The following is a 27,984-nucleotide window of genomic DNA, read 5'->3' on the forward strand; positions in this document are numbered from 1 at the left end:
GTTCTTGACACGTGTTTGTTTCCCGTTGTGTGCCGTCAATTATGGGAGTGCATATTTTGTTATATCACATTGATGATGACAGGGGAAGTCGGGAATGACGTACATGCGTGTGATGTATTTGTTAATGTTAGCTTCGAAATAAATATTTCAGTTGCTAGTAAGCGCTTGTCTGTGTCCTTTCTGAGTGTGTGTATTTTCAGCGCTTGTTTCATCATGAACCTTTACCAACACGCCCAACTGGCAGTCATCCTAAATGATTGGAAGTCTGCCGAATCGTGAAAACTCTTTGAATTAAGCGGTTTTTCGAATGAACCAAAACGAAGAAAAAAAAGCAAGAAAAATGCACTACAAAATAAAATCACTGTCATCCTCAAATCAAGAAAGAAGGATCACTGATTTGAAATAATCAGTGATGCTGGATTGCTTAGTGCGGTAGTTGGCTGCCGCAAGTGCCATCTCAAGCCTGCTCACTTATCTTTTCACTATAACCACCACTGCACTCGATGAAGCTTCGGACGCAGCCGCTAAACTGGGTGTACTGACGGCGTGTCGTCACTATCGTTACCGTCATCACCGACGAGCCCATTGTCGAGGATTTCGTCATGCAGATCAACATACGATGTTTGGACATCTGCCTCAACGTTTGAGTACTTTGCGAAGCCGAGTCCTTCACTGTTGTCTTGGCCGGAGTTCGTTATTCAAGCACACATCAAGTCTCCCTCGTCGTCTAGGCAGTTGGAGCTGCAAAGGTCATCCTGATCTTCGCCACCTTCTTAGTGAAACCCGGCATGTGCAAAGGAGCGCCTTGACCCTTGGCTCTAACTCCTTCCAGGCAAAAACAGCTAAGCATATTGCACCGAGAAGGTCTATGTTGTTCTGCTTTCTTTTGTCATAGTAGAGCAAAACCTTCTTCAACAGGTGGTGTCAGTAAATCTTCCTCGTTTGGAGTATCACCCCTTGGTCCATCGGTTGCGATATGGAAGTTGTATTTGCCGGGAGGAAGACGATCTTGACGGCTTTCACATTCTCGATGTCATCCTGGGCCGGGAAGTTATCGATCACAAAGAGCACTTTCCACCCTTTGGCAGCAAACTTCCGGTTGAGAAGCTGAACGTACTCCTCAACTATTGCCGCTGTCATCCACGCCTTTTTTGTTATGCTGGTAAATCACATCTTTTGTGGGAAGGCGCGCATTCTTAAAGCATCTAGGCTTATCTGTCCGGCCAATGACAAGCAAAGGGAGCTTGTCTTTTCCCGACATGTACGCAGCGAACAAAATAGAAATTGATTCTTTAGGCTCGGTGAACAAAATAGAAATCTATTTTTAGGCTGTTTTCTCCCCGAGACTGCGGTGTCTTTTGCTGCAAATGTCTTTGAAGGAAGCATCCTATAAAATAAGGCCACTTCGTCCAAGTTCTAGGCATCGTCTTCTACAAACTCCTGAAGCAGCGGTGCCAAAGTACGTTCATGCCAGTCGTCAACCACGTTTGAGTCTGTGCTGCCGCTTTCCCCACACACTACCAAGTACGTAAGGCTGTTTTGCTCTTCAAAATCGAGAGAACCAGCCGTTCCTGCACTTGAAGCCTTTGTGGCCAAGGTGCAGTGCGAGCTCGTCTCTCGAAGAATGGTGCCATTCACGGGTAGGTGAGCGGCTTTCGAATGCTGAAGCCACTTCAATAAAGTGACTTTGACGTCTGGGTACGCTGGAAAAGGAATCCGGGATCGTTTCGTTGAATGCATCTTCCCGTACGCTTTGAACACCTTCTCCTGAAACGTGAATGTATTGCGAGCCGCGCAAGCAGCTGTCAATTTGCACACGATAATTTCAGACACTGGAGAAAAAGCGCACACGACGAATGCAAGAACGAAAAGATAATGAACGCGCGAACTATGCGAAAAATGCAACTGGGTCGACATAAAAAACCAGAAACAAAACCAGCTTGTTTCCGGTATTGACAAGAAAACAACATTAAAGTCAAACGTTGACTCGGAGACTTGGAACGCAGAAAAAAAAAAAAACGCTTTCTGGCAGGCTGGCGGATTGCCAGAAAGTCTGTGTAAAAACACCTGTGTCACTCAACCAACTACGTGACCTCCAAAATATGCGTTGCCAGGAGGCAGCTCCCATATGTTATTGCCGGTGCAAAATTTCGAGTAATCCGGGTGGGGGCCTCGCGGGCTATTCAAATAATCTGGTTGAATTTGCATTGAAAATGACGGGACTGCTCAGATTCCTCTAGTTAACCAAGATTTTGATGTAACCTAGATCGAATTATTGAGGTTTTACTGTACGTACTTTGACCACACCTTGTGGAGGCGCGCACACAGTGATGCACGGGGTGGCGTGGCACCAGCTTTAGAGTGTGCGTGCTGAACACACAACCGTCGTGCCATCTCGTTACTGATGATGAAAATGCGCTGAAGTTGTTGAGTTCCGAAGACCACCATGGTGTATATAAGTTGCTCGTCGTTATCAAGTTGGAGAAGGTTCGCTCTGGGGCTTAGTGGTTAGCGTTGCACCCTGAAGAGTGGGAGGTTGCAGGTTCAATGCCCTACTGTGGAAATTTGCTTCTCATTTTTTCTTAGCAATCTGTTAGTATGTATTATACAGTGTCATATCCATGAGAGAAGTACGTCAGCGGAGCCGTGGTGGACCCCGGCATAAAACACTTTCGTATCGTAAAAAGTGCTGATAAAAATTTTGACTACAAAACGATTCGTGAGATAGTTTTGTGTGGGAATTCACGTACACTGTGAATTATCAATCTCTTATGAAATCTAGAACACATCTAAAATCATGTGCATGTCACACAACTGTACACAAAACGCATTACCTCGCAGGAGACCAGTAGTTTGTGTTGGCCACCGTGCTCCTTGCAAACAATCACTCTTAGTGCACGCCCTTTATGAACTTGTACAGAAAGTACAAAGGCTGACTTCCTTACCTCATTAGTGCATTTTTTTGAGTCACACATAATTGCAACATCCCAGAGGATATAGTAGTAGCACCCAGGCAGTCTTTGTAGAAACAGTTGATGTGGTGGTGCTCATGAACAGTTGCGGGAAATATAGTATGGAACTCGGAATTTGAGTTTAATTGACGATTACATGCAGTGTACTGCTACAAATCTAATGTTGCAACATTTGCCTTTCTGTTTGACAATTTAGTGTTGTGAACTCATTTGGGCTTGCCGATAACCGCTATGCGCTTTAGAACATGGTACCAGCGTGCCATGTCCTATTGGTCGCGACTATACACTCGGTTCTGTGAGCTCACGGGTCCAGCAACGTTGAAGTGCAAACGCTGCTGGGTCTGCTGCCTTTCTCTCAATCCAAAACTGTGACTGGGTGGAATAGAACGATTGCCAAATAATTAACTGTTGCATGTCTGAACAAACGAGGCTGGCAGCTGTGATAAGAGGGTCGTTAGCTACGCAATGCAAGAAAAAAAGGGTGTAAAATTTTTGTGTCTGTACTTGTTTAAGGCAGTAATCAGTTAGCTCAACATAGCTGCAATCGTGCAACAGTGTGTTCAACAGCCAAATGGAATTCAAAGCTAGCTGTGCTAGAGGCCATGTTATAAATGAGGTAGCGAGTTTCTGAGTAGCTGGTCAAATAGTGAAGGCTATGACACCAGTAGGGAATTATGGTCACTAAGCTTGCCAACCATTCAACAATTTTTTCTTTCCGCTGGTCTTGCACTGACTGACATCTACAGAATTTTTCAAGTGGTCCTTATGCTCATGAAATTCACTAAACATACCTTAAAGAAACACTAAAGTGAAATAGCAATTTACGTGAGAGTGAAAGCTCAATATGTGACAACGTATAAAATGACAATATTATAAACAGCAGTGTCCTACTTACTGAGAAGTTAAGGTGAATGCACGAGAACACATGCCCTGCAGTAGGACATTCGCAAAATAATCCCGATGTCGTCAGAGTTACAGCCTACAAATAATCGGTAGTAATCAAACTAGCTGCATTAAATGAAGAACCTTCCGTGCTTCAAGATACGTAATAAAATGCTGCTCGTTCGTTTCTGTTTGATTCATTGAAAAAAGAACCGCTGAATGTTACTATGGGGAATGGCGCGAGTGGTCCAAAGTTCAATTTTTGCCTAGTTAAACTGGGCAGGTCGTGTTATCTAGCGGGGCCCAGTTGAACCAAGCACGTCTGCCATGGCAGGAAGTTGTTCAATGGCCATTTTGGCTGCTGTGGTTCCCGCTGCTTTCGTTCTGCTGCTACTTGTCTTAGCGGCCGCGCAGTAAGGCCGGGCAACAATGTGCACAGCAACAGTGACGTTAGACTGTCCACTTCTTGAGGCGGGTAATTTGAAGTGTGCTAACGCAATGCGGACCACTAAAACGTGATTTTATTTCAGAATAAGCACTTTCCTTGGACCAAAAGTGGCACTACGAGGTATTTGGACCGCCATTTCAACAACCAACGCCGACTTGATAGTTGGCTGTAGTGTCTCTTCAAGTTTAATCAAAGCACTAAAATAATTAAATGGGGAAACTAACATTCTAAAATTTTTTTTCGGTTAAAGTCATAATAAACTCTCTTCATTGAACGAGGGGCCAAGTACGAATGGGGTAAAAAATAGTGTGGCTAACTTTCTTCCATGAACAAATTCTGTATTGTTGAAGTTCGGCCTTTTTTATTTTTGTGTGAATGTGTTTTGTTTATCCTTTAAGAGTATGAACCCACACTGCTCTCCCTGTCAGTATTCTCGCTGTTGTTACCATCGCAAGGATAAGTGGCAGTTTTTGCGTGCAGTCTTCTCTACTCGGATCTTGTGTGTTTTGTGGCCCAGCAGGCAGTGGACAGCAGAATCAGGCCAGCCAGGAGTTGTACTGCTGCGACATCTGTGAAACGTTGGTGCCCACTCACGGTGACGAGCTTGAGAGGGTGAGTCTGTTCTTTCCCAGATGCACTGGGCATGACAGCATTGTTGAAGGGTTTGTGACAACCAATTTTTCATATTGATGTGCGCATGTGAGATTAATCCCTGTGCGTGCCCAAATAAGCTGATGCTTTACAGTAGAACCCCTTTATAAGAGACACTGATATAAGAGGCATTAGTGTGCCTACAATAAAATATGAGTAGATTAGAAACTGCATACGAGGTACCCTGCTTATAAGAGACATCTCATATACAGTCGAGCCCGCTTATAACGAATTTGAGCGGGACGCGGCATTTGTTTGCTGTATCCCAAAGTTCGTAGTAAATGAAACACAGCTTTTAAAAAAAGTTGCAAGTGAAAACACAAAGTTTTTATGCCCCAAAAAGTCCGTGATGCACGTGTTTCGAATAGCAGAAGTGATAAGGGCGATCTCGAGTTCATTTAAAATGGCAGGTGCTCATTCGCTGAGGCCCGTGGCATAAGCTGCATGAGGCACTCGTTTCAAAGTTTCGTCGTTCTCGCAATCCGATTCCTCCAAATTACTCTCGCCACGTACTTCATTCACAATGCCCAATCCGTGCACGGCTCCGCAGTGTCGGCATGATCATCGGCCGTAATTACACCACCGCAACAGATGTCCCACCCGCTATCCCAGGTCGGAGTCGACGCGCTGCCACAAATTGCCGCCGCAGTTCGGAAGCTTCGACTCGGCATCAGGCCCGACGTCGACGAAGTCAACCTCGCAAAAACGGTTTCGCGCGCGTGTAGCCGTCACCGCCGCCGCCGAAATATTCACCATTTCCACAGCTGAATACCGGGACACCCGAAACGGCAAGTTGGCTGCCAGGTGGTCAACAGCCATGAGCAAGCTTTCCGCAATGTGGCACTTCTGATCAGCGGCACACGGAGACGTTCGTTGTAAGTGCGTTTTCGTGCCATTAAACCATTGTATATTTTCACGGTCACGTGGATATTGTTCGTGTAAGTGAAAGTTCGTTCTAAGTGGGGCCGTTATATGTGGGCTTGACTGTAAAAGACAAGAACTGCTGCCCGGAGCATGTCTCGCATAAAGGGGTTCAACTGTAGTCCACTTCGTCGAGTGCTTGCTTTATTATGGAAAGTTACACGAGCAGCCTTAGAGTTGAGCAACACTGGCATGCTCGTGATGTAACAAGGAGTGGAGCATCTGCATTTCAGTGAACGATGTTATGTGTGCTGAAATAATAATTTAGCTTTCTTCAGCTTGGCACTGAAATCGAATGATTTTCAGCAACTGAAAGTTCAGTAGAAGACGGCTGCCGAGCACGTGGTATCATGTTCATGGTGAAATTTCTGTCGCCAGCAGTGGACCGGGATTACAGCTGGTGATTTCCAGGGCTTGTATTGCACTGAAATATTGTTTCACACCCATTTTTTATATCTGTACATTCATAACAAGGTTGTCTACTAACCTGGAAAAGTCGAGGAATTTGGAAATGTCTAAAAAGATCACGAAATGGTCATGGAATTTCTAAAGAACTTTGCTATGTCTGCCTTCAGCGTAGAGCTCTCTATATCAGTTGAGACACATCACGGTTTACCATGCGTGTGCTTCGTTTCAAACAATTGTCTTCTAGCAACGGCTTTTTCCTTGAAGGCCTGAGACGCTTATTTTTCATTTTTAGGCTTTTAGGATTATATAAGCACCCAAATTTTTAAATAGTAGTGGGAAAGCAATAGATATTTCCTGGTACGGAACCATAAAAAGTATGAATTAACCACATGGTGAAGTTAGAATTAAGAAGCTTCTAAATACATTGAAAGAATATAGGGCTAACCAAAAAATTGAATTTTGTTTGAATCGACCAAAAGTATGAATTATCAGAGTTTGAATTATCGCGGGTCTACTATAGTTTTATCCTAAACTCCTCAGTTTTTGTTTTGTGCCGTGACAGTGTGTAAAGTATTCTTTGTTTTCGACAAACTTGCACCATGTATAAATATTGCTCCATGTGAACGAAATGTGTGAACTTTTTTAAGGTGGCATTAGTGTGTAGACCTCACTATGCGAGTTTAACTTATAACAGCGAAGCTGTTATATAGCAGTGGTGTTGCAAGAAATTTGTTGAACAGTTCAATCATACAAACCGAAAAAAAAAAAAAAAAAGGAACTGTTTCACTGCCAAAGGGATGAATGCAATACAGTCGAACTACGCTACAACGAACCCCGCTTCAAGAAAATTTTCTCTACAACGAAAAATTCACGGTTTCGTGTCAGCAGTCTATAAAAGTCAATGCATAAATATTGTCGCCACAACGAACACTTTTAAAGACCATAGTCTTCCTTGAGGACCTTTGACGAAAAAGTTTTGGTCTGTCTTTCTGTTTGTCTATCTTTACATTCGTTTGTTTGTCTGCCCTTAACGGTACTCTAAACGGCACCAATGTGGCCAAACGATACTCCAACCAGCCGACCCCATGGGCAGCGCCCACCAATAATGCCCAAGATTCAGCGTTCATCCTTAAGCAATTGTCAATTAAAAAGCAATCATTGCACATATCTGAGGCACCATAACAACACGTCAATATTCTGTGTGTTTCTTGCTAGAAAAGGCATACATATGTAATTATAAGGACCGTAGCGTTGATCACGTTTCGCTAACCAGGCAACGCTTGCACGAAAAGGCAAGTGTTTGCAAGACTTTGCTAAGACGACACGGTGGTACCACCTACCCATCGCCTTGCATTCTACACCATATCACCTTCGAGACAGGCGTGCAGGGCGCGCGCTTCGTTTTCCAAGATAACTGCCAGATAGCGCTCATGTCTCACGTGTGACGTGACTTAATGCACTGATTTACCTCTGCTGCACGCTCGAAGCACTCTATCGCAGCGCCTCCAGTATACCATTCACAGATTTTTTTGCGCAGAACATCTAATAAACGTTTTGTTCGATGAAACGACATTTGCACTGTTACATGCAGATATGGGGCCAACTTATTTTTCTGCCGTCTCCCTTCAACGAAATTTCACAATGCAATTCCAGGCTTAAATATTTATTGCTATACCGTATACTCAGTTTTTAATGCATTTTCAGAACTTGAAAATACGTCCACGAAATCTAAAACATGCGTTGGCACCACCAAAAACCTCCGCTGTTCAGCATGCATGGGCGCCGCCATTACTCGATAGCAATGGTAATGAGACTGCTCTGCTTTTGCCGCTGGTTTGCTTTTGAGCCGCAGACGATCCGAAGCTGAAGCTCAGTCGCTAAGTTCATGGTTTTATTTCACGCAGCTGTGCGAACGATTCCTTTTTCAATGTCAATGCGAATCATTTCGTTCGTGCTTGGCCATTGTGGTTAACTAATCAGAGCGGCTGTTCGTCCGCATTAGCATCAAAGTCAGCTAGCCACGAGTGGTGGATGACAACAAGGGCATAGAATAAGGCAAAAGTCACCGCTACATGATACCCTGCCTCCATCTCGGCGCTGTCGAATACACTTTCACGACGGACAGCTGCTGGTGTTAATGTGTTAATGCAGCTGTTCGGTTCGTTCACGAAAGCGGTTGTAGGCCTTGCTTCAGCGTGTTTTTCATCACGGGCTCGCTATGTATGGGTGAAAATCGCATCGTAATGCTGCTGGGGAAGAATGGGAAGCAGCGGACAGTTTCTGAATTTTGAGAATAAACGTTCCTTTGTTTTGCTAGCTAATATCAGCTATATTTTTTCGACTTCACTACGAAATTTCTTTCGAGCTCGGTCGCTTTCGTTGTACAGTCGAAACCCGCACTAACGAAACCCCGCGGGAGCAAAATATTTTCGGATTACTGGCAAACATTCATGGAAGCCCAATAATTACGTATCTCGCGGCAACGAAATGTTTTTGGACAGTGATCCCGCATTAACGAATTTTCTAGCATAATGCAGGCCTTATTTTACCCTTCTGCCAAAGGTTAACTGTCTAAAATATGCTCGTGTGCGTGTTATGCACACTCAAAATTTGTAAACATCTGCTTTTGCCGCGCTAGAGTGGGTATCGTCATTTTTGTTTGCTTAAATCGGCGATAACGTCTGTGTCCGGCAACATGCCTGGCCACACTGCAGCAGGCGATGGCAAATGATCATGCTGGAGCACGCGGGGTTCACCACCACCGTGCAAGCATCATGCGCAGATTGCGCTTCGGCCTCACCAGACGAAGATGTGAACGAAGGCGCACTTGACGGCGAGAGTGGTGGCAGTGCAGTGCCTTTAGCCCTGACCAACGCCCGGGGGTAACTTCGAGCCATCGACATCAACATCCCAGGTGAACTCACCGTTGATGCATTCATTCGCGCCAATGACGCTGCAGTCGTGTACGAGGAAGTGACTGACGAGGCCATTATTGAAAGCGTGCGCGAATTTGACGACACTGAGGACCAAGAAGAGACGCACGCAGATAACCCGTTTCGCAGGTTGTTTGGGATGCGCCACACAACCTTCGCTCCTTCTTTGGCGCATATGACGACGACGTAGGAATGGACAACTTTTTCCAGTGCGAAGGGAGGGCTTTGAAGTTGTTGCATGGCAAGGGTCGGCAAAGTAGGTTGACCGACTTCTGGCAATAAATTTTCGCTTTGCTGGCCGTATCATTGTTCTTTAATTTTCATACTAGCGGTAACGAAATTTTTTGGCTTCTCCGGCAATTTCGTTATTGCGTGTTTCGACTGTAGTGACAAATTGTCATGTTGCAATGGTAAGGCCGCATGCGCTCCTTCCTTTTTTTTTTCTTTTTTGTTACTTTCCCTCTGCCTTGCACAAACTGCAACCGAGTGGCTGAGAACCATCGAGATAATCTTCCGTTGAGAGTACGTGCACAATGCGTACATTACTTTGTTCTGGAACTTACGCGGCAGCTAGCGAGGGCGCTGGAATCTTTGATGGCATGCTGACGCGCTTCACTGCCTGGGAGATTTTCTGATGGCCGATGCTCTGTGTTCTCTGCTATCAGTTTGCAGCGTGTGTTAGTTGTAGAATGACGTTTTTCTCTCTGGGCTCAGGTTCGCCTGATTAAGAAAAAGTTCAGTCATGAAAACGCTGACTGCTGCCTTCGTCAATGGCATGACTCGGGTAAATTACGAAATAAGGCGGACAGCTAACTCCTTCGAATCCGAAATTGCATAACTTTACAAAACATTGTTGTAAGAGATAAAGTATGGTGACTCCATAAAAATTGATTGATTGATTAAAAGCTTAAGGGGGCAGACTGGTCTTAGACATTTTTTGTTTATTTCTTCAGTGATCTTGATAAAACTGCACAGGGTTATACAGTTTTTTCTGCTGATTTCAAATATGTAATTAGTTTTCCTGTAACTCACTTTGTTGCTGAGATAACTTAAGTTCACTCCCTATTGTTTAAGGCCACCATAGAAAAAAAAGTGCTTAATTAAAAGTGATATTTAGGACATGCCAACATAGACTAACGACTATAGAGTGAAAGTATGGAAGAGGTTTTTGTTTTTAGACCTTTATTGATTATTTTGCAGCAAAATGAACTATACATTTTCAAAAGCAGTTGGAATTGTGTTACAATTTTGATTAGTAATTAATTAAACAGGCATGTGCTCTAAATTTTGCTCCCATACTTGCATTCTACACACATACAGGTTTCCACTGCAAATAGAAATATTGCTGTACCTGCCCTAGCTGCAGAGTTATTGAGGCCTCAAAATTGAATAGTCACAAATTTACTTTTTTGAGAAAAATGGAAAAAACTGAAAACACACAGTTTCTTCAAAAAGCAACGATCATGGTGCGCATGTTTAGCAATCCTCACAAAGGCGCTCATAAATTTGTAGTAGAGCTTAGAGAAAGGGGCTGGCAAATTATAAAGAAGCCTCAAAGTCGGTTGCCCATTTTTTTTGCAGGTTCTGCATGTTAACAGCACCAAGAATCTGGACAGTTAAAATGACATTACAAAAAAATTACTACTTCTTGGTGCGTGAAAATTTGCAGAGAGATAGAAAAATACTTGCAAAAACCAAATATGTCAATTTTAAAAAATGAATATGTTTGTCACTTTTTGGTCCCAAAGAGCAGTCTGCCCCCTTAATTTTGGTCTTGAGAAAACGCAAGGGAGACCTCACGCTGCCCGGCTAATCCCACGTAGGAACCATCAAGCCGATCTTGGCAGCCCGTTCGCGGGCACTCTGGACAGCCAGGGTTTAATTGTTCGGGGCAGCGTAATAGTGCTGCCCACCTGTCCTCGCTGAAGGTGGAGCCGACGGCTTCACATTCCCACAACACATGGTTGAATGTTGCCAATATTCTACAGGCAGGACAGTCCGCACTTGGATACCGTTCAGGGTGCATGGCATAAAGAACTGCAGGGTTAGGGTACCCACTGGCTTGCAATAGTCTAAGGGTAACTGCCTGCGCCCTGCACAAAACAGGTTGTGGGAAGGGAAATACCCGTATTGATAGATAGAAGTGTGTCCTTATTTCATCGAATGTGCGAGATGTGTTTTTCGCACAATCTCTTTCCGTTGAGAGCGTGCCACGCAGAAGGGTGTAAAAGCCGTGTGCTGATGCTTGCTGAGATAGTGCTTGCGACCGTGCCCTTAGAATCAAAGTTCGCAGTTGCTGCTCAAGCGACCCCTGCTTTCTTCCCCCCCCCCCCCCCGCATCTTTTCATGCTGTTTGAGACGGGCGGTGTGTTTCCTCTCTGCTTGAACATTTGATTTGATGGCAAGTCTAACACACGGCGGGATGCTATTGCGTGCGCCTTCCGAGTGACGGAGATCAGCCGCCTCGTTTACTTCGTCGCTCCATGACGTCCTATTTACGCGTGCATGGGTGCGCACCAACGCTGCAAAACACATGCGCTGCTCAAAACTATCTCGCAACCCCATCTGAATTGAGTGAGGATGAGCTTAGAGTTTGAGGAGGACAGCACCTCAGCTTCAAGTTTTATGGCAACAATGTTTTGCGTCAGCTTGAGACATCTGCAGCCGTTCATGTTTCTTTTACTGTTTCCGTCTTCAAGTTGTCTCCTCAACCGGAAGCATGTATTGCTGCTGACCTTTGTGCACAATCTTATAGCTACTCTGGTTTCGTGCGCGGTCCACACTTTGCTGGAGCGTGGTGTGTTGGCATTGGCTGCAGAGCTTCTCCTAATGTCAAAAAGGCCCCGGAGCACATCTTGGCCCTGACTACAGAGCAGCGCGAAACGTTTTCCAACTGTATGTGGTATTGTCTTTCTTTTAAAACGATGTGCTCAAAAATGGAAATAAAAGTCTGAAGCCAAAAAAAAGTTAACTTACCTCGAATGTAGGCCGAAAGAAACCGTGTTCACAAAGAGGAAATATTCATTGAAAATGAAGTTAAAACAAAGCACTTATTTAATTGCATCAAGGAGATGCTGTGCTTGCCGATGCCGTGCTCATTCTGAGTCGTCATTGCTGCTTCCTCGTCGCTGACTTCTTTGTCGCTGTCTTCAAACAGGGAGCAATCTTCAGTGCCACCAAGTGCATTGGGTATGCTGCACTTCTTAAAAGAGCGCACAATCAAAGTTCTCAGGTTGTCCTCCCACGCTGCAGCCTCTCCAGTGACACACATTTTTTTCGTCCACTCCAAAGTCCCGCCCCGCATAAACGTTGGACGACGACTCCGCGGCTAAGAAAACTTTCCTTGCATAAGCGGCACTATAGTGACACCGCCTGTTTGGCATCATTGAGCTACGCCACACACAGACCACTCGAAGCGCGGCTCGAAATGACAAACGGGTTGAACGGCTCACCTCAACACTCGCCATAAAGATCAAAACAACGGTCTCACTAAAATGAGCTAGCTTTTCTAGCTCATTTTAGTGAGTTCTAGCTCATTTTAGTTAAATGGGGACGTGGGTTCTAAAATTTTGTTTTTTTTTAATTTTTTGCTCAATCTTAACCAAACTTCAGTACCTAAGCTAGTTTTTCATGCTGATTTCAAATATCTAATTTGTGTCTTAATATTTCAAGTGGTTTAGAAAATATGAAGGTCCGAATCTTAATTAATTGGGTACTTCTTACGGGACTTCTTGGCAATTTATTCTTGCTAAATCCAAAAAGTGAATGCATAATCCCAATGCTGGATGCTTGCTGTAGGGGGTGATGCTATATTTATCCATTTGAAGGCATTTTATGAGCAAGAAAATGGACAAACACTTATGGTCACTATATTACAATAAATTTCTCTCACTAAAATCTTCAATGGTAATTTTTAAAGTGATGCTAAAGAAATAGAAAGAGCATCACCCCCTAGATCATGTCAAAACGAATAAAATGATACCAACTTTATCGCATTCACGCTACAGCGTTAGTAAGGACATAATTCTGTAGCTCTATATTATAGGATAAATGGCCATGCTAAATTTCACTGTACTCATCCAGAATACTGCTCACAGCTTGTTCTAGAACTATAAAATAGTCATTGACTCAGCATGAAAATTATTATTTTTTTACTTTGTGGTCGTTCCAGTGCCTTGCAAGTGAAAGGAACACAAAAAAATCATGTAATAATGTTGTCCTTGGATAGACAATAGATTTACACAATGTTTAGGTCTAAAACCAAGAATATTTATTTCTGCAAAAATTCTCACTATTTGCCATCATGACTGTTTACAGCAGACCAGGGCTGTAAGCAGAGTCCCCTGCTGGCTTGTGACACTTTGAAAGCCTTTCCTTTATTGAACTACTGTCGAGATGCTCTCATCGCGATTTTTGCAGCCTGCCCTTGTCCTTCTCAAGGCTGCGACGCACCAAGTTATTGCCAGCGCTGTAGCTCAGCTTCTCGGCAATTTCCACGTTGCTCTTGGTTGTGCCTTGGTTGAAGCGGCTAATGGCTTCGGCAACTGCCCTTTCAATGCTCCGCAAGGATGCATGCTGAGATTTGGGGGCCTCCTGCCAAATCATAGCGTACAGGCTCTCACTTGGGTTCTGGGTGATCCCATTGCTGCACCTTTCCAAGAGGGCATGGTCGCTCAGCCGCCTAAACACAGGCTCCAATGCCTCAGTTACGAAATCAGGCAGGCTGTCCTTGTGTGGTGGCGGCTTCTCATTTTTCGCAAGAGCTCTCTGAAATTTGCACCAGGATTCAGGGCCTCCAGGGCAAAGGTCATGCTTTGGTGCCTAGTCAGTCAAAGACATGTGGTTCAAAGTTGCTAGAACAGCCTTCTGCATACCTGGAACATCGTTCCTGTGGCTTCTCAATGCGTAGCCATAGTATGAGGTGATCTTCTTTATCTTTTGTTGCGTAAGTCTGCCCTTTCCACCAAATGAGCCACCTTGAGCTTTTTTTTTTCTCTACAAGGGTAAGTAAGGCAGCTCCCATACGCTTGTGTACATGATTTATGCTGTCCTTTTTGGCCACCTTTATGAAGCCGTACACCTCTTTTTCTGTGAGTGCATGGAACGTCCTGCTGTCGCCGTCCGACAGCATTGTCGTATAACGAAGCTTGTGCTTTTCAAGTGACCGCTCAAACAAGCGTAGTGCTGCCTCCACTTCCATCTGGCCAGCATTACAATCAACATTCTTCTGGCACAGAGGGGCATGCTGAATGAGCCAGGCAGAATGTCTTGCTTCTCTTTCCTTGGGTCCTGTGGTGCAAGCCAGGCAAAAGTTCGATAGCACGATATGGTCTATCACGAGGCCACTATACATCTCAACAATGCAGCCAACACATATATGCGAGCTATGTCCTTGGTAAGCCAGGTACCGTCATAAATGACGTCGACGTTTCCGGGCGCGTTGCCGAACTCCGCATAGAGCTCCTTGACGCGAGCAACACTTGCCGCTTCACATTCGGTAGCAGTCGCACAGTAGGCTTCTTTCATTATATTCATGTGGCTTTAGTAACTCTTGTGGTGAAGCCCTCGATGCGAAATATTCATCCCGGCGAAGAAGTCCGACAGAGTCGTTGCCCCCCTTGCCGATACTGTTAATGGCCTTCATGGCACGCATATTAACTTTAAACGGCCTTAATTTTACATCGGTCTCGTCGGCTATATGTGGGGACGAAAAACGCTTTTCGCGAAAGTCACAACTTCCGCACGTGACTACGAGCTTCGAACACAGCCCGTACTCTTTCTTAGCCTTTAAATAGTGACGCTTCTTTCACCGCATTCTGGGCACGCGACAAGTCCAAATAACGAGCGTATCGCCGCCAGATCAACAATAACAAATTCTGTCCCGTTTTCTTTGCCACCATCCTCCAGATCAATATCTAGTAAATCGAACTTGCGTTCCGTCGCGCACTGCAATGCGAGTGATGCCTTCAAGCCCGCTGCATTTCTCACGCACTCAGCAAACTCGTCCGCCTAATAAAACGCCGTGTCAATGCGGTCTAGGATGCTGCTGGAAGTGCAAGATGGCGATCAGACGACGACACAATCCGATGAGGTGCTGCTGCAAGGCACAGGAGAGTGCACCGCTTTGGACACAAGCGGCCGCGGCTGCGCGCCATCGTCGGAATGCGCCGCTTCAGCGACATCGGGCGATATCGGCTGCAGGTTGTTGGCTGCTTTCTTCTGGCGGACGTTTCACAGGTGCCTCCGTTGCTCGCCGTACGCTTGGCGCGTCTTCTTCTTTAGACGAGCATCTCCAATCATGCCGGCAAAAGACGGAAAGTCGGTGCGTCGGTCGCGTAGCGCAAGCAGGCACGTGCGGGCAGCAGACGAACAACGTGCGCGAACGGGAACCGGCGGCCGATGAACAATATACAAAAAAAAAAGCACGGGCAACTTTGGCCGCATCAGCCAATGGGAAGTGAGGAACAGGGGGCTCGCCTGGTGCGCGCGCGCTCCAGCCAATTAACGGCCCGGAAGGGGGCTCCGGAAAACAAGTGAGGGCAGCCGTTCCGTTTAAGCGACGCCATTTTGAAGGGTGGCAAAATGCGCACAAAGGAATCAGCATCAAAACAAGCCCAAGATGGCAGTGATCGGCCGACTGCCTCGCCGGCGGCGCGCGCAGGAATTTTGAACGAGTTTGACCTGCCGTGGGTTGTTTTGCGGCTCCCGTGGCGACTTCATAATCAATTTTAATCCATTTACGGATCGAATTCAGCGTTCACAATTCAAAGACACGTGCTTATAGGTCTAAAATTTCAAATATAGCATTTTCTCAAAATCGACTTTTTGGCCATTTTTCACCATTCTAAGACCCGCGTCCCCCCTTAAGCCTCACGTGAGCACTTAAACAATGTGCTGGCTTGGCTACTAATGGCTATAATACTGTCTAGGGGGTGCTAGTTGTGCATCACTTTTTTCAATGAAAAATGGCACATTTTTAAAATCCTTGAATCTAAGCCGATCCTGGAGTTTCATGCAAAGAAACTTGAAAAAACAAAAAAACTGTCGGCCTAGATTCTAAAATAAGTATGGTAATGCTTTTCAAAGTGGCTCGGTGTTTTTTGCTTGCACATATGAATGCGAGCATGTTACTGCATCTTACGTCCACAAAGTTACGCTGTCTGGTTCTTACTTTCTCAAAGGGGGATCGCTTCGGACTCTCGTTTATTGCTACCTGAAGCACGATTACATCTGTGTCTGTACAGCTATAAATTACACCATTGCCGCCGCCATGGCTACGTTTCCTGTTTGAGGACTCTGAAAAAATGACTTCATCTTGTTTACGATTTGACAAAAGAATCATTATAGATTTTTCAGTCATTTTGCTTTTAGGATGGGCGCACAATCACACAGTTTTCTTCCATGCGCTCACTCCCGCAGGTCACTTACATTACGGAGGTGTGCTCCAGTTACTGTAGGATTAAAGAGTCGAGCGGCAATTCTTCCTATGTGGACCATTGCCCAAATGCCAAATCTCTATAATTCGATTTCAGTTAATGAGACGAGGATGAGTTAGTGAGATGGCCAGTTATGAGACTCGGAAAATGAAAATAAGTGACATCTTCAAAGTGCGCACAGCGGTCCGATTCGGATCGGAGTATTGGTAACTATTTTCTAATGTTTACTGTTAGAGCAAAAACATTTCTTACCGGGAAAGTACTCTGGTGCAAAAGTGGGGCTACTTGGGCTGATTTGTATTCCATTTTGAAAGAAATTTACTTTTTTTAGTGTGCAGGGAACGTTTGAGAAAGAAGATAGAGCAGTGAGATAGGACAAAGTGCACACTTACAACCAATTTTATTGCACAGATGGCGGGAATATATATACAGTCAAAAGGGCGAAGAGATCACTCACAGAAAAAAAGACAAATGATAGTGCATGCACCAGACCACCTTATTCCAATCTTTACTTGACAACTTAACTGAAAAGATATTGAATTCATTATCCAATAGATTTACGGATGGCGCACTGACATGCTCAATTCCTGCTTTACGAATAAAAAAAGCCTTATATATTCCACGTGCCTTCTGGTCCTTATATTTTACCATTACTTGGCATTCATCAAACTTAGGGGTGCACCAACGATTCGCACAGTGATTTGCCAAGTGGCTGCCCACTGATCCTCGCATCAGATTTGCGTGCTCCCTAAGCCGATTGTTCAGACAGCGCCCCGTCTGACCGATATAGTATCGACCACATGATAAATAAATCGGAAACTGAACGCCTATAATACATTCTACAAACATTTTGGCGTGCTTTTTATTGCACCCGACACATAGAGATCCTTTGCTGTTAACTCTTTTTTTAGCTTTCTTTTTTCAGAGAGAGCTAACATCTGTGCATATGAGCTAACATGTGTGCCATCTGTGCAATAAAATTGGTTGTAAGTGCGCGCTCTGTCCTATCTCACCATTCTATCTTCTTCCTCAAACGTTTTTTGCGCACTACAAAAAGTAACTTTTTTAAAGAATACTCTGGTGCACTTATTTCTCTAGGTCTGCAAGCTATGTTCACTACAATACATATAAAGTCACAGTTTTGGTGCAAGGTCGAAGCAGTGAATACGATAGCATTACATCGGGCTGTTATACAAAGTAAGGCTAGGATATTTAAGAACCATACAATATGAAGTGAACATGGTCGAATGTGCATTAAGCCATGTTTTTCGCATTGGCAGCAGCACGTTCTTCTTGTGTGTGGGCACGTATGCAAGCCCGCGTTGCTTCAGCACAACTAGTATTTTATTAAAGCTACTTAAACAACACGCGGTGGGTGCAAAGGCCGAACTACATACAGGGTTCTCGCCGTTGTCCGGCGCAATTCCTTGGCGTCAGTCAACGTCGACGATACTGATAACAGTTGGGAAAAGTACAGTTCCGATTCACGAAAACGTTCACCTCAGATTGTCTTAGACAGTGTGGGTGTCGACGCCGGAAGCAGCTAGATGATGGGAGAATTCGCTTGCTTGCGTATTCCTTGATGTATGGCTCCCACCCATCACGGGTTATCAATCATGAAACCAGCGGTTAATGAAAAGAAAATGTTTAATTTTGAAAAGGGATGAGGTAGCGATCAATCTTCATAGGAAAAAACAAAAATTTTAATGAACTCGCCGCTACATGTTCATTGACAGTGGTAAATGGTGTACAGTTGATGTATGATTCCCCAGACTTTCAAGGGACTATGAAAGCGTCCGGAAAATTGGGCAGTCAATAAAAATGAATGCATGCAAAAACGCACTCCTTTTACAGGTACTTTTTACTCATGGAGAGGGTCACGGCAGGAGTACAAGATTTTCGTTGCAATCCATTTAATGCATTGTTTAGGTGGCTCTAAAAAGAACCATTTGTTTATAAAAGAAAGAAAAAAAATTCGATGTAGCCAGTCTTATCTTAGTGGTCAACACTTTGGTCCAAAAAGGTCGTTGATTTTCTACTGCATGGCATTCCACTTGCCCGTGATCATGTCTGCCTCAATTTCGGTTAATGTCATAATGCCAGTGTACACCGATGCTCGTGCCAACTCCGAGCTAGTTGGCTGTCTAAGTGCTGCCTCTTCGTCCTCAGTGTCAGACTCGTGGAAATTCTCCGTAACTTGACAAATGATTTCATCATCCATCAATTCCACACACAGCTCGAGGTCTTTGTCAGCGTTGGCGAAGCCCTTAAAGGTTATCTCAACTGGAACTGAAATGCTGGCAGCGCGCAGATCATCGAAGGCAACACCCACGGACCAAAGTCATACACGCTGTCCTCTCTGGACGAGACAATTGGAGAACAGAACTTTTTAATTGACTCTATGGGAAACTTGACAATGCCAGGGATGAGTCAGGGAAATCAAGCGTTACCAGAATTTAGGCTGTCCGGGAAATCGGTCATCGACATTATACGCCTCTAGTGAGATGGATAGCATGAGCGGCACGGCCTAGTTATTTATTTATTTATTTATAGAATACTGCAGACAAAAAGTCCAAGCAGGGTGAGCATACATGAAACACACTAAATAACAGAATGAAACAAGGTTGCAAAGCGTTTTTTACAGAATTTCTTTGCTATAAGACAGAGGGGTTATGGCTTTAAAAAAAAATTGCTTAAAGAGACACTAAAGAGAAACAATGAGCTGTTGTAGATTGATAAACTGCAATCTGAGAACTCCATTGTGATAAGTTTCACTGTCATTATTTCATTATTAGCGAAGAAAATCAAGGTTCAAGTATCATTTTAAAATTTCATGCTGTAATCTCTGCACTTGACTCAAGAAATTCCACAATGTATATTTCGTATTTCTCTGACATTGGTTCAATGAAATTTTTCGCGACTTCGTATGATAAGTCTATGGTACCCAGAAATTACAATGTACTTCAATTTTATCAATTAGAAGCTACGTAGGACCCAGTAGACGCCTTCAAAAATTGATTAGTTCACAGTGTGTGGTGCGGGAATCTCAAGGTGGTGTCTCCACCCACAGTTTCTTTTCGTGCGTTTTCTGCTTACCTATTGTTGTGTCGCAGTAAGAGGGGTGTTTCGGGGATTCCGAAATTGTACTTTACTAATACGTGGAAAGGCGTTTTGCTCTTTAGTGTCTCTTTAATGCAGCATGCTGAAGAATATATATATATATCTGAGACGTGACGGCGACATCAAAACTCAGCCGAGAGTGTCCTTATAGTTGCTATGGCAATAATAAGTGCTTTTTTTTTCCAGGATTTGATAGATGTTATGTTACTATGAACTAATCATTGTTTGTAACAACAAAATCTATTTTTTGTGCAAAGAAGTTTTGGACATCTTTATTTTTAAATATGAAATACACTTGTGTAAGGGCGGCACTACTTTTCTGTGATTCTTACAGGTTGCGGCCGTTTCACGAAAGTATGAAATTTTGTTCAATTTTTTATCCACTTATCAAAAAGCCTATGTAATCTTGTCATATATAGCTTACATATGGTGCTTTGTGACGATGCCGCAGAACACTTTTGTCATCTGGTGATTCTCACAAAGTTTGTCTTAGGCTAAATGTGAAAATGCTGCCGTTGCGCTGGCGAGATTTTTTTTTCTTTTTTTCAAAATGTAGACTGCCAAGTGCGGCCCTTACACAAGCACGAGCCTTATTCGCGTGTGTGCGGTAGAATTCTCTCAAAAGATTATTTCAGGAAGAAAAAAACTTCCTCATTTTGTCCTGCATTTTACGAAAAAATCTAACCTCTAGAAGGTTAATAAATTACGTTTCAGACCTGCAGCTTTGGGACAAAGTCCTAAAATCTAGATGTCGGAGAGTTTTGAAATCAGTTTTTGTAATATTGAGGTAACTAGACCAGCAGCATGCATTGATAAGGGAATGTTCTATAAATTTTCAGCTTTGCGAGATATAATGTGGTTCTTCCTTAAATTCATTTGCTTAGAGTATCTGAAATAGTTAAAAAAAAAGTTCTTTGTTGTTTTAGAAGCACATGTCATGACTGCATTGTTTTGTGTGAATTTTTTTTTTTTGTGTTGCCATATGATATTTCCTTCCAGTATAATTGCATGATTAGACATTTTTTGGCTTTGGTGCAGCACTTCAAGGGTAGGAACCATCAAGCAAATGTTGAAGAATTGTTCAGGCAAGGAAAGCTAAAGCCAGGCGTGGATGGTCTAAGTTCTACACTCTTTGGCACTGTGGCCTTTCTGGTGCGTTGTCTTGTTTTCTGCAGCCGTGGCTGCTTTCCTTTGCCAATACAAGTCGAGCTCGGTTCACTCGGGGTTGGGGTCATGTATCATCTCAGTTCGTACGTGTAAACTGGCGCAGCCTTGTAAGTGGAAGAAAAAAAAAGAAAAAAATCTCGACAATTTGAGCAATAGAAGGTTAGAGAGGGGGAATAATTTACTCGTAGGATGGAGCTTGGTAGGTAATTGAGTGCAGTATTTTCATGAAATATGCAGCAGTCTCTTCACTGTGAGAGATTGCCAAAATATGTCCCTTGTGGACGTTGTCTGGACTGCATATAAGTAAGTACCTTTGTGGTTTGCAGGCTGGAGCCAAAGGTTCCAAGGACGATGGCAGGTGTGCACCCTCTGGTGCGGCCACCTCGAGCTCCAACAAGCATCAGGCCAGCCGTAGAGGTGAGCTTACGAAACGCTGACTGTTTGTGTGATACTCTACGTCGGCTCACTGAGCTCTCAAAAACCGATTGCTGACTGAAACATTGGCACCACATTAGACTCTCAGTAAATGAATATGAAACTGCACGGAGCAAACACTTCTGATATAATTATAATTGGTCTCATACTCAGTCTGTAAGCCTGTTCATCTTTCAGTAAACGCGACTCCTGTTAAATATTCTGGTTGCATTGCGTGCGCTCTGTTTAACGAGAGTATACAGCTTGGGGCAAAAATGCTTCCTAGTTGTATCATCATTATACGATACCACTCTACGCTCATTATAACGAACCTGCATACAACGGACTTTCAGATGCAAGAGACCATTACTCAGCCAAAGGTTGGCCTGTGTATTAAATTGATGCAATGATGTTTTAATGGACCGTGGTATAACAGACTTTCGGCAACAGCAGACAAAATTAGGGGCATTTTTCTTTGAAACCGGGCACATAAAGCGTACTTTTGCCGTGTTAACGTGGAATTGACAACTCCACTTTCTGCACAATAACGCCACGGTAATTTCAAATTGTAGCTGGCATCATTGGTGGCTTTCGGTCAGCCAGTTTAAGATGACGTTGGTCACGCCAATAGTTCAAGTGTTGCAGCGGACTGAAATACGGCTCAAATTGATTGCATCATCACTCAACTCAAGTGTTGCAGCGGACTGAAATACGGCTCAAAGTGATTGCATCATCACTCAACTGTACTCGCTAATCTCTTATCATGACTTTCTTTTTGAGTTAAGAGGAAACAAAAAAACTGTGCCTGGTCTTTTGCATTAGACGTTCGTCATTCAGTGCAGCAATGTTGTTAGGCATCGCAACCAATGTTTTCATAGTTAGCCATTCTGGTGCTCCAAGCAAGTGAGTTCTTCTGTCCAATGAGAATACAGTAGACTCGCAGGGGTGCAAAAGCTGCGCCAATTGAGCCAATTTGATACATTTCTCAATTTTCGCGCCGAGCTGTGCCAAAACCATGAAATTTGCTGAAATCGTGCCAAGTTGTGACAAAATGCCTGACCAGCCTCAAACTTTTCTCAGATGCGCTAATTTCAGCGAGAAATGGCGGCCACGGTGTAAGATATATTCCTATTAGGTGAGGGCACTCTCGACACACGATCGACCAGATAAAGTGAAAGTAACAAAGCCCCGCGGAATCGGCTCACTGACCGCTGTGGAGACCTATTGGTGGGACGACGCAATTTGTAAACAAAAAGGCATTGCTGTAGCCACCAATGATTCGTGGAAAAAATGAACTTCCTATTCAGCAGACGTAGCTACGGCATGTGATAAACTAAAGCTGGAAGCGTGTGCCTTGTTTCCGCGTGCGAACAAACTCAACGTGCTGCGAAAATCGGCGTTGCTAGCGACCACGTTGGTTGACATAGCAACCGTACATAAAACATTTTTCTCTTTTGAAGTTGCGTTGTCCCGGCGATAGATATCTGTTGCCGTCACCGGACTAACAAGCGCGCGCTGTTGTTACTTTATCTGGTCGAACGCGCCTTGCATGCAAGGGAGCCCAAAAGTTCTGCCCTAAACCTAATCCCACGGTGAAAAAAAAAAGGGAAAAAAGAGGGGAAGAGGGGTGTTTTATGCCTTCTTCTAACTTGCGCAGAACGCTTCTTAATCCACCTTAAAAGGACACTAAAGTCAAATAACAATTTACGTCACAGTGAAAGCTCAATGTATGACAACACCTAAAATGAAAATATTAACAACAGTGCCCTACTTACCGAGAAATGAAGATAAATGCATAAAAGCACAAGTGCTGCAATCGGACATTTTCAAAAAGATCCGATCCGCCTACAATTGATCGCTAGTAATTGATCTAACTGTATTTGGGTGCACATTAAACAACCCCAGGTGGTCGAAATTTCCGTAGCCCTCCACTACGGCGTCTCTCATAATCATAGGGTGGTTTTGGGACGTTAAATCCCACTTATCAATCAATCAATTAATCTAACTGCACTAAATAAAGAACCTTCCGTGCATTAAAAGACGCAATCGAATGCTGCTTGTTCGTTTCTGTTTGATTTGTGGAATAAAGAACCCCCAGTTGTTACTATGGAAAATTGCGCAAGTGGTTAAAAAATTCAATTTTCGCGTGGTTATATAGGACAGGGGTTGCCATCTAGCGGGGTGCAGTTGAAACAAAAGAGTCTGCAATCTCGGAGCCAATGGAGGGAAATTGATCAATGGCCGATGTTGCTGCTGTGGCTCCCGCTGCTTTCGGTCTGCTGGTACTAGCGCAGTAAAGCCGGGCAACGTTGTGCACAGCAACAGTAACGTGAGTCAGTCCAGTCGGCCTGCTTTTTGAGGCGGGTAACTTGAAGTGTGCTAACCTGATGTGGACCACTAAAACAAGATTTTATTTCAAAATTGGCCCTTCCTTGGCATAAAAGTAAGACTGCGAGGATTCTGGACCACCATTTCAACAGCCAATGTCGACTAAATAGTTGTCTTTAGTGTCCCTTTAAGTACACTGGTGGCCTGCAAAAAAGCGCGTTGTGATTTTGAAAGCACTAATCACGGGACAAGTACATTTTTTTCTCACTCATTTATTTATTTATTTATTATACAATACTGCAGGCCACAAATGGGCCCAAGCAGGAGGGGGGGTGTTACAGAGCCGTTAGATCAAATATACACTCTTTAGCGAGGTGAAAATAATAAATAGGACAATACAAATTATTTAAAAAAACACTGTGAAATAGTAATACGAAATTTACAAGTCAAACATTTGATCAATAGATTTCAGCACATTATCAGATGAAAGAATTTCATGCGGAAGGTTATTCCAATCGGTTATAGTGCAAGGAAGAAAGGAATACTTAAAACTGTTAGTGCGTGCTGTGATAGGCGTGAACTTTGCAGAATGGTAATTCCTGGTGGGACGTGATGATAACGGAGTCAGGAAGGCCGATGTTTCGAGTCTACGTGTTGTCACAAACTTGTAGGCACAATTAGACGTAGACGAGGGCCTATGCCGAGCAATTCTTTTTGTAAAGAACTCCATTCTTTATGACAAAACCCCATTGACCGTTCGTTCCGGAAATAAAAAAAGAAGCGAGACTGTTGTCACTGCATTGCTCAACTCAGAAAGTTGTTAGGTCAGGAAATGGAGAATCTACTACTGCCAAATATTTATCAAAGTTGTCAGCGTCACACTCGGTTGTCGGAAGGGGAAGCCATGAAAGGCAATCGACGTCGACATGACGGCGACCGCTCTTGTTAGACTTCAAAGTCGTGTTCTTGCAATTGTAACGCCCAACGAGCAAGGTGACCAGATGGGTCCCGCAGTCCAGTCAGCCAACATAAATAATGGTGGTCCTTGATAATAGAAAATCGGAGTCCATAGATATAAGGGTGAAACTTGTGCACGGCGAATATGACGGCGAGACATTCCTGCTCTGTGACAGCATAGTTTTGCTCCAATTTACTTAACCAGCGACTGGCATAGGCAACGACGTGCTCAGCAGCTCCATGGAACCAAGACGGCGCCGATACCTACACCACTGGCGTCGGTATGAACTTCTGTGGCAGCAGATGGGTCATAGGGGCGAAGCATGGGCCCTGACGTAAGAACAAACTTGAGTTGCGAAAAAGACAACTCGCATTCCGCTGACCACCGAAAAGGTGTGTTCTTGTTGAGTAGGGACGTCAAAGGGTAAGCGAGGTCGGCGAACTTAGGCACGAAGTCACGGAAGTACGAGCATAAGCCCAGAAAGCTTCGCAACTCACGTACAGACTGAGGTTGTTTGAAGCTGCTGACTGCAGTGACTTTCTGGGGGTCGGGTCAAACATCTTGCTTGTCCACCAGGTGACAGAGAACAAGAGTAACAATGTCTAGACGACGGTTGTGCTCATAGAATGTACGGCCAAAAATTATATGTCATCCAGGTAGCAAAGACAAACTTCCCTCTTTAGTACACATAATATAGTGTCCATGAAGGGCTCAAACGTGGCTGGAGCGTTGCATAGGCCAAAAGGCATTACATTGAATTCAAATAGACCATCTGGGGCTATGAAGGCCGTTCTGTTTGTCATTCGGATGCATGGCAATTCGCCAATAGCCAGATCTCAAATCTACGGAGGAGAATTAGGCTGCTGATTGTAAACAATCAATGACGTCATCTGTCCTGAGAAGCGGGTAGATATCCTTTTTAGTAATAGAGTTGAGACATCTGTAGTCCACACAGCATCGCCATGTACCATCCTTCTTCCGGACAAGAATCACAGGGGCAGCTCAAAGGCTACACAACTCTTGGATGACCCTTTTCTTTGACATCTCTTCTACATACTGAGCAATCAACTTGCACTCCGCAGATGAGACACGATATTGTTTCTGCCGGAATGGGTGAGCGGGTCCTGTGTCAATCCTGTGGCGAGTACGCATCTCGGGTACACCTATTTCCTCTTCATTCTGCGCAAAGCCAAATACAGTCAAACCTCGTTAGTGCATATCCACTTTACGTGTACTAACGGTTTGAAAGTAGTTGTAACGAATCCCCGACTGAGTCGCATAGAGAATAATGCATTCGGGGACCGCTTGAGCCGTAGTGTTCGGCCTGTGCCTTCGGGTTAGTGGGTACTAACTGCATACTGGGATAACATTTTGCACGACAAAAGTTTACTGCTCCGCTGAACTTTCAGACGCCACAATGCACCATGAATGGTTTTCCGTCATGTTGATAAGTGCAGAGAACAAGCAATAAGTTATTACGAGTTCCGCGCAATTGCGGCGCGGAACTTGTAATAACTTATTGTATTATAGTAACCATCGGGGAAAAACTCTAAGGCGAAGTGGCAACGACCAACAAACACGCCAGTATCACTTATCGCTGGCGAAAAGCCTTATCACAGTAAGCATCGCGGTTATCTCCTCAGGCCATGCCTCATTCAGGCGTGTGGTGTAGAGTCACTTTAGGCCTACTGCACGCTTTTAGTGGGCGGCTACCTGAATGCGCTAGGCTGCCAATCGCTACCGCTTTGTTTTGCGGGACCGTGTTCAAGCGCGCACCGCTTCACAGAAATGCAAGCAGCTCGCTGTCATGGAGTTTAGCGTTGTGGATCGCGGGTAGCGAGAAACCTTGCTGTATAATGCCAACACGCGCACCAGACAGCGGGTGTAGCACTGTTGTTACCATTAACATATTTGCACAGCACAAGAATGCGAGTAGTTACGACGTAACTACAGAAGAAGACAAGGACAGGAAGAGCGCTGTCCCTGTCTCTTCAGCGCTCTTTCTGTCCTTGTCTCCTCTTTTGTAGTTACGTCGTAACTATTTGCAATCTTGCGCTGTGCAAATATGTTGACTCCCAATCACCAACTAGCTCATGCATCTGTCTTATCAAGTTGTTACCATGCTGCAAACTTTTATTTAGTGACAGCCGATATACGCCTTCGTACGCTGCCAGGACTGCTAGAGCATCGCGGAGAACACATTGCTTGCGGAAAGCTCTTCGGAGCCATGTTAACCCAGCAGGCTACTCGCCAAATCTGTGCAGCAAGCGGATCGGCAGTCACGGTGTGCGCAGAGCGACCGAAGCGCTGCATGCAACTAGCCATGCAGTAAACGATTTGACAGCATTTTAAAAAAGAAAACTGCGGCAGTTTTTGCTTAGAAGCAGACTGCGGAACAACTATTGTGGACAGCCGATTGTGTCCGTTCTGTCGACGCGAGAAGGAAAGTTGTTTCCTTCCTCCATAGTTCTGTCGCTGTACCACGCTGCGTATCTCGGATCTTGCGGTGGTTTCGAAATGCTCATCAGCGTCTCGATCGCGTGCTAGCGGGGGTTCTTCGAGAGTCAAAAATATTTGTGTACCTTGGCAAAAAAGAAATGGCTTTGCAATGGGCACTTTGGACAATATTTCCCGCAGCACTGCGTTTCTACTTTTATTGGCGATGATGGCAGATGTCAGGGGATGCAAATTTGTAACTGGTGGTTAATGCGTAGTACGTTTAGTGCGTAGTTATGCGGCCATCCCCGGAAGGTACGTATTAACGGGGTTTCACTGTATAGTAGCGTGCTTCGCAAGGACTTTGACCAAAGCTTGACGTTTCTCTGAAGATAGCGACTCCTTTACCATACTTAGAAAGTTGGCTTCTGTATAATGCATTGCACGAATAGGGTCTACGCTCTCGTCGCTTAAAGATACAATAAAACTGTTCACATTTCGTTCGAAGAGGGCGAGTCGCAAACAGCAGGATAGCATGACAGGTTCAGTAGAATAGTTTAACACCCATAAGGCCAATCGCCCATTACTGATGGAAAGAACACAACGTGGAACGAGCACATTTTTCTTGGCACAATTGAGAGAAACGGGCTCCACAAGAACATTAAACGTGCCGGCGTCCGAGGCAGAGGTGTCAACGCGAACGTTCTTCATCGAGTTGGGCATCAAGACAACATCTTCAATGACGGAGATAGATCCTTGACACCGCTTGGGATCGTCAGTAAATGCGGATAGCATAATCTCGCAGGCTCCGCAATCTCTAGTAGCACCGCACTTGCATAGAAAATCGATTCTCAAGATGATGTCATGGGTGGAGCTGGCCAGGACAGCGAATTCTGCCTCGAACACCTTG

The 27,984-nt window shown here is 44.4% G+C and overlaps 1 protein-coding gene across 9 annotated transcripts in view; it reads left to right on the top strand.

Moving 5' to 3' along the window:
- Window positions 1-27,984, top strand: part of LOC119173519 (uncharacterized) — a 264,826-nt gene that overhangs the window by 80,002 nt on the left and 156,840 nt on the right. For 6 of the 9 annotated variants that reach the window (XM_075896500.1, XM_075896503.1, XM_075896507.1 and 3 more), the window contains exons 6-8: window positions 4,820-4,914; window positions 20,810-20,923; window positions 21,265-21,355. In XM_075896500.1, the coding sequence (XP_075752615.1) occupies window positions 4,820-4,914; window positions 20,810-20,923; window positions 21,265-21,355 (300 nt within the window). The remainder of the gene's footprint in view (window positions 1-4,819; window positions 4,915-20,809; window positions 20,924-21,264; window positions 21,356-27,984) is intronic. The other 3 variants (XM_075896501.1, XM_075896504.1, XM_075896505.1) reach the window with 3 other exon arrangements.

This window comes from Rhipicephalus microplus, chromosome 5, assembly GCF_043290135.1.
Source record: "Rhipicephalus microplus isolate Deutch F79 chromosome 5, USDA_Rmic, whole genome shotgun sequence".
In the NCBI taxonomy this organism is placed as follows: domain Eukaryota; kingdom Metazoa; phylum Arthropoda; class Arachnida; order Ixodida; family Ixodidae; genus Rhipicephalus; species Rhipicephalus microplus.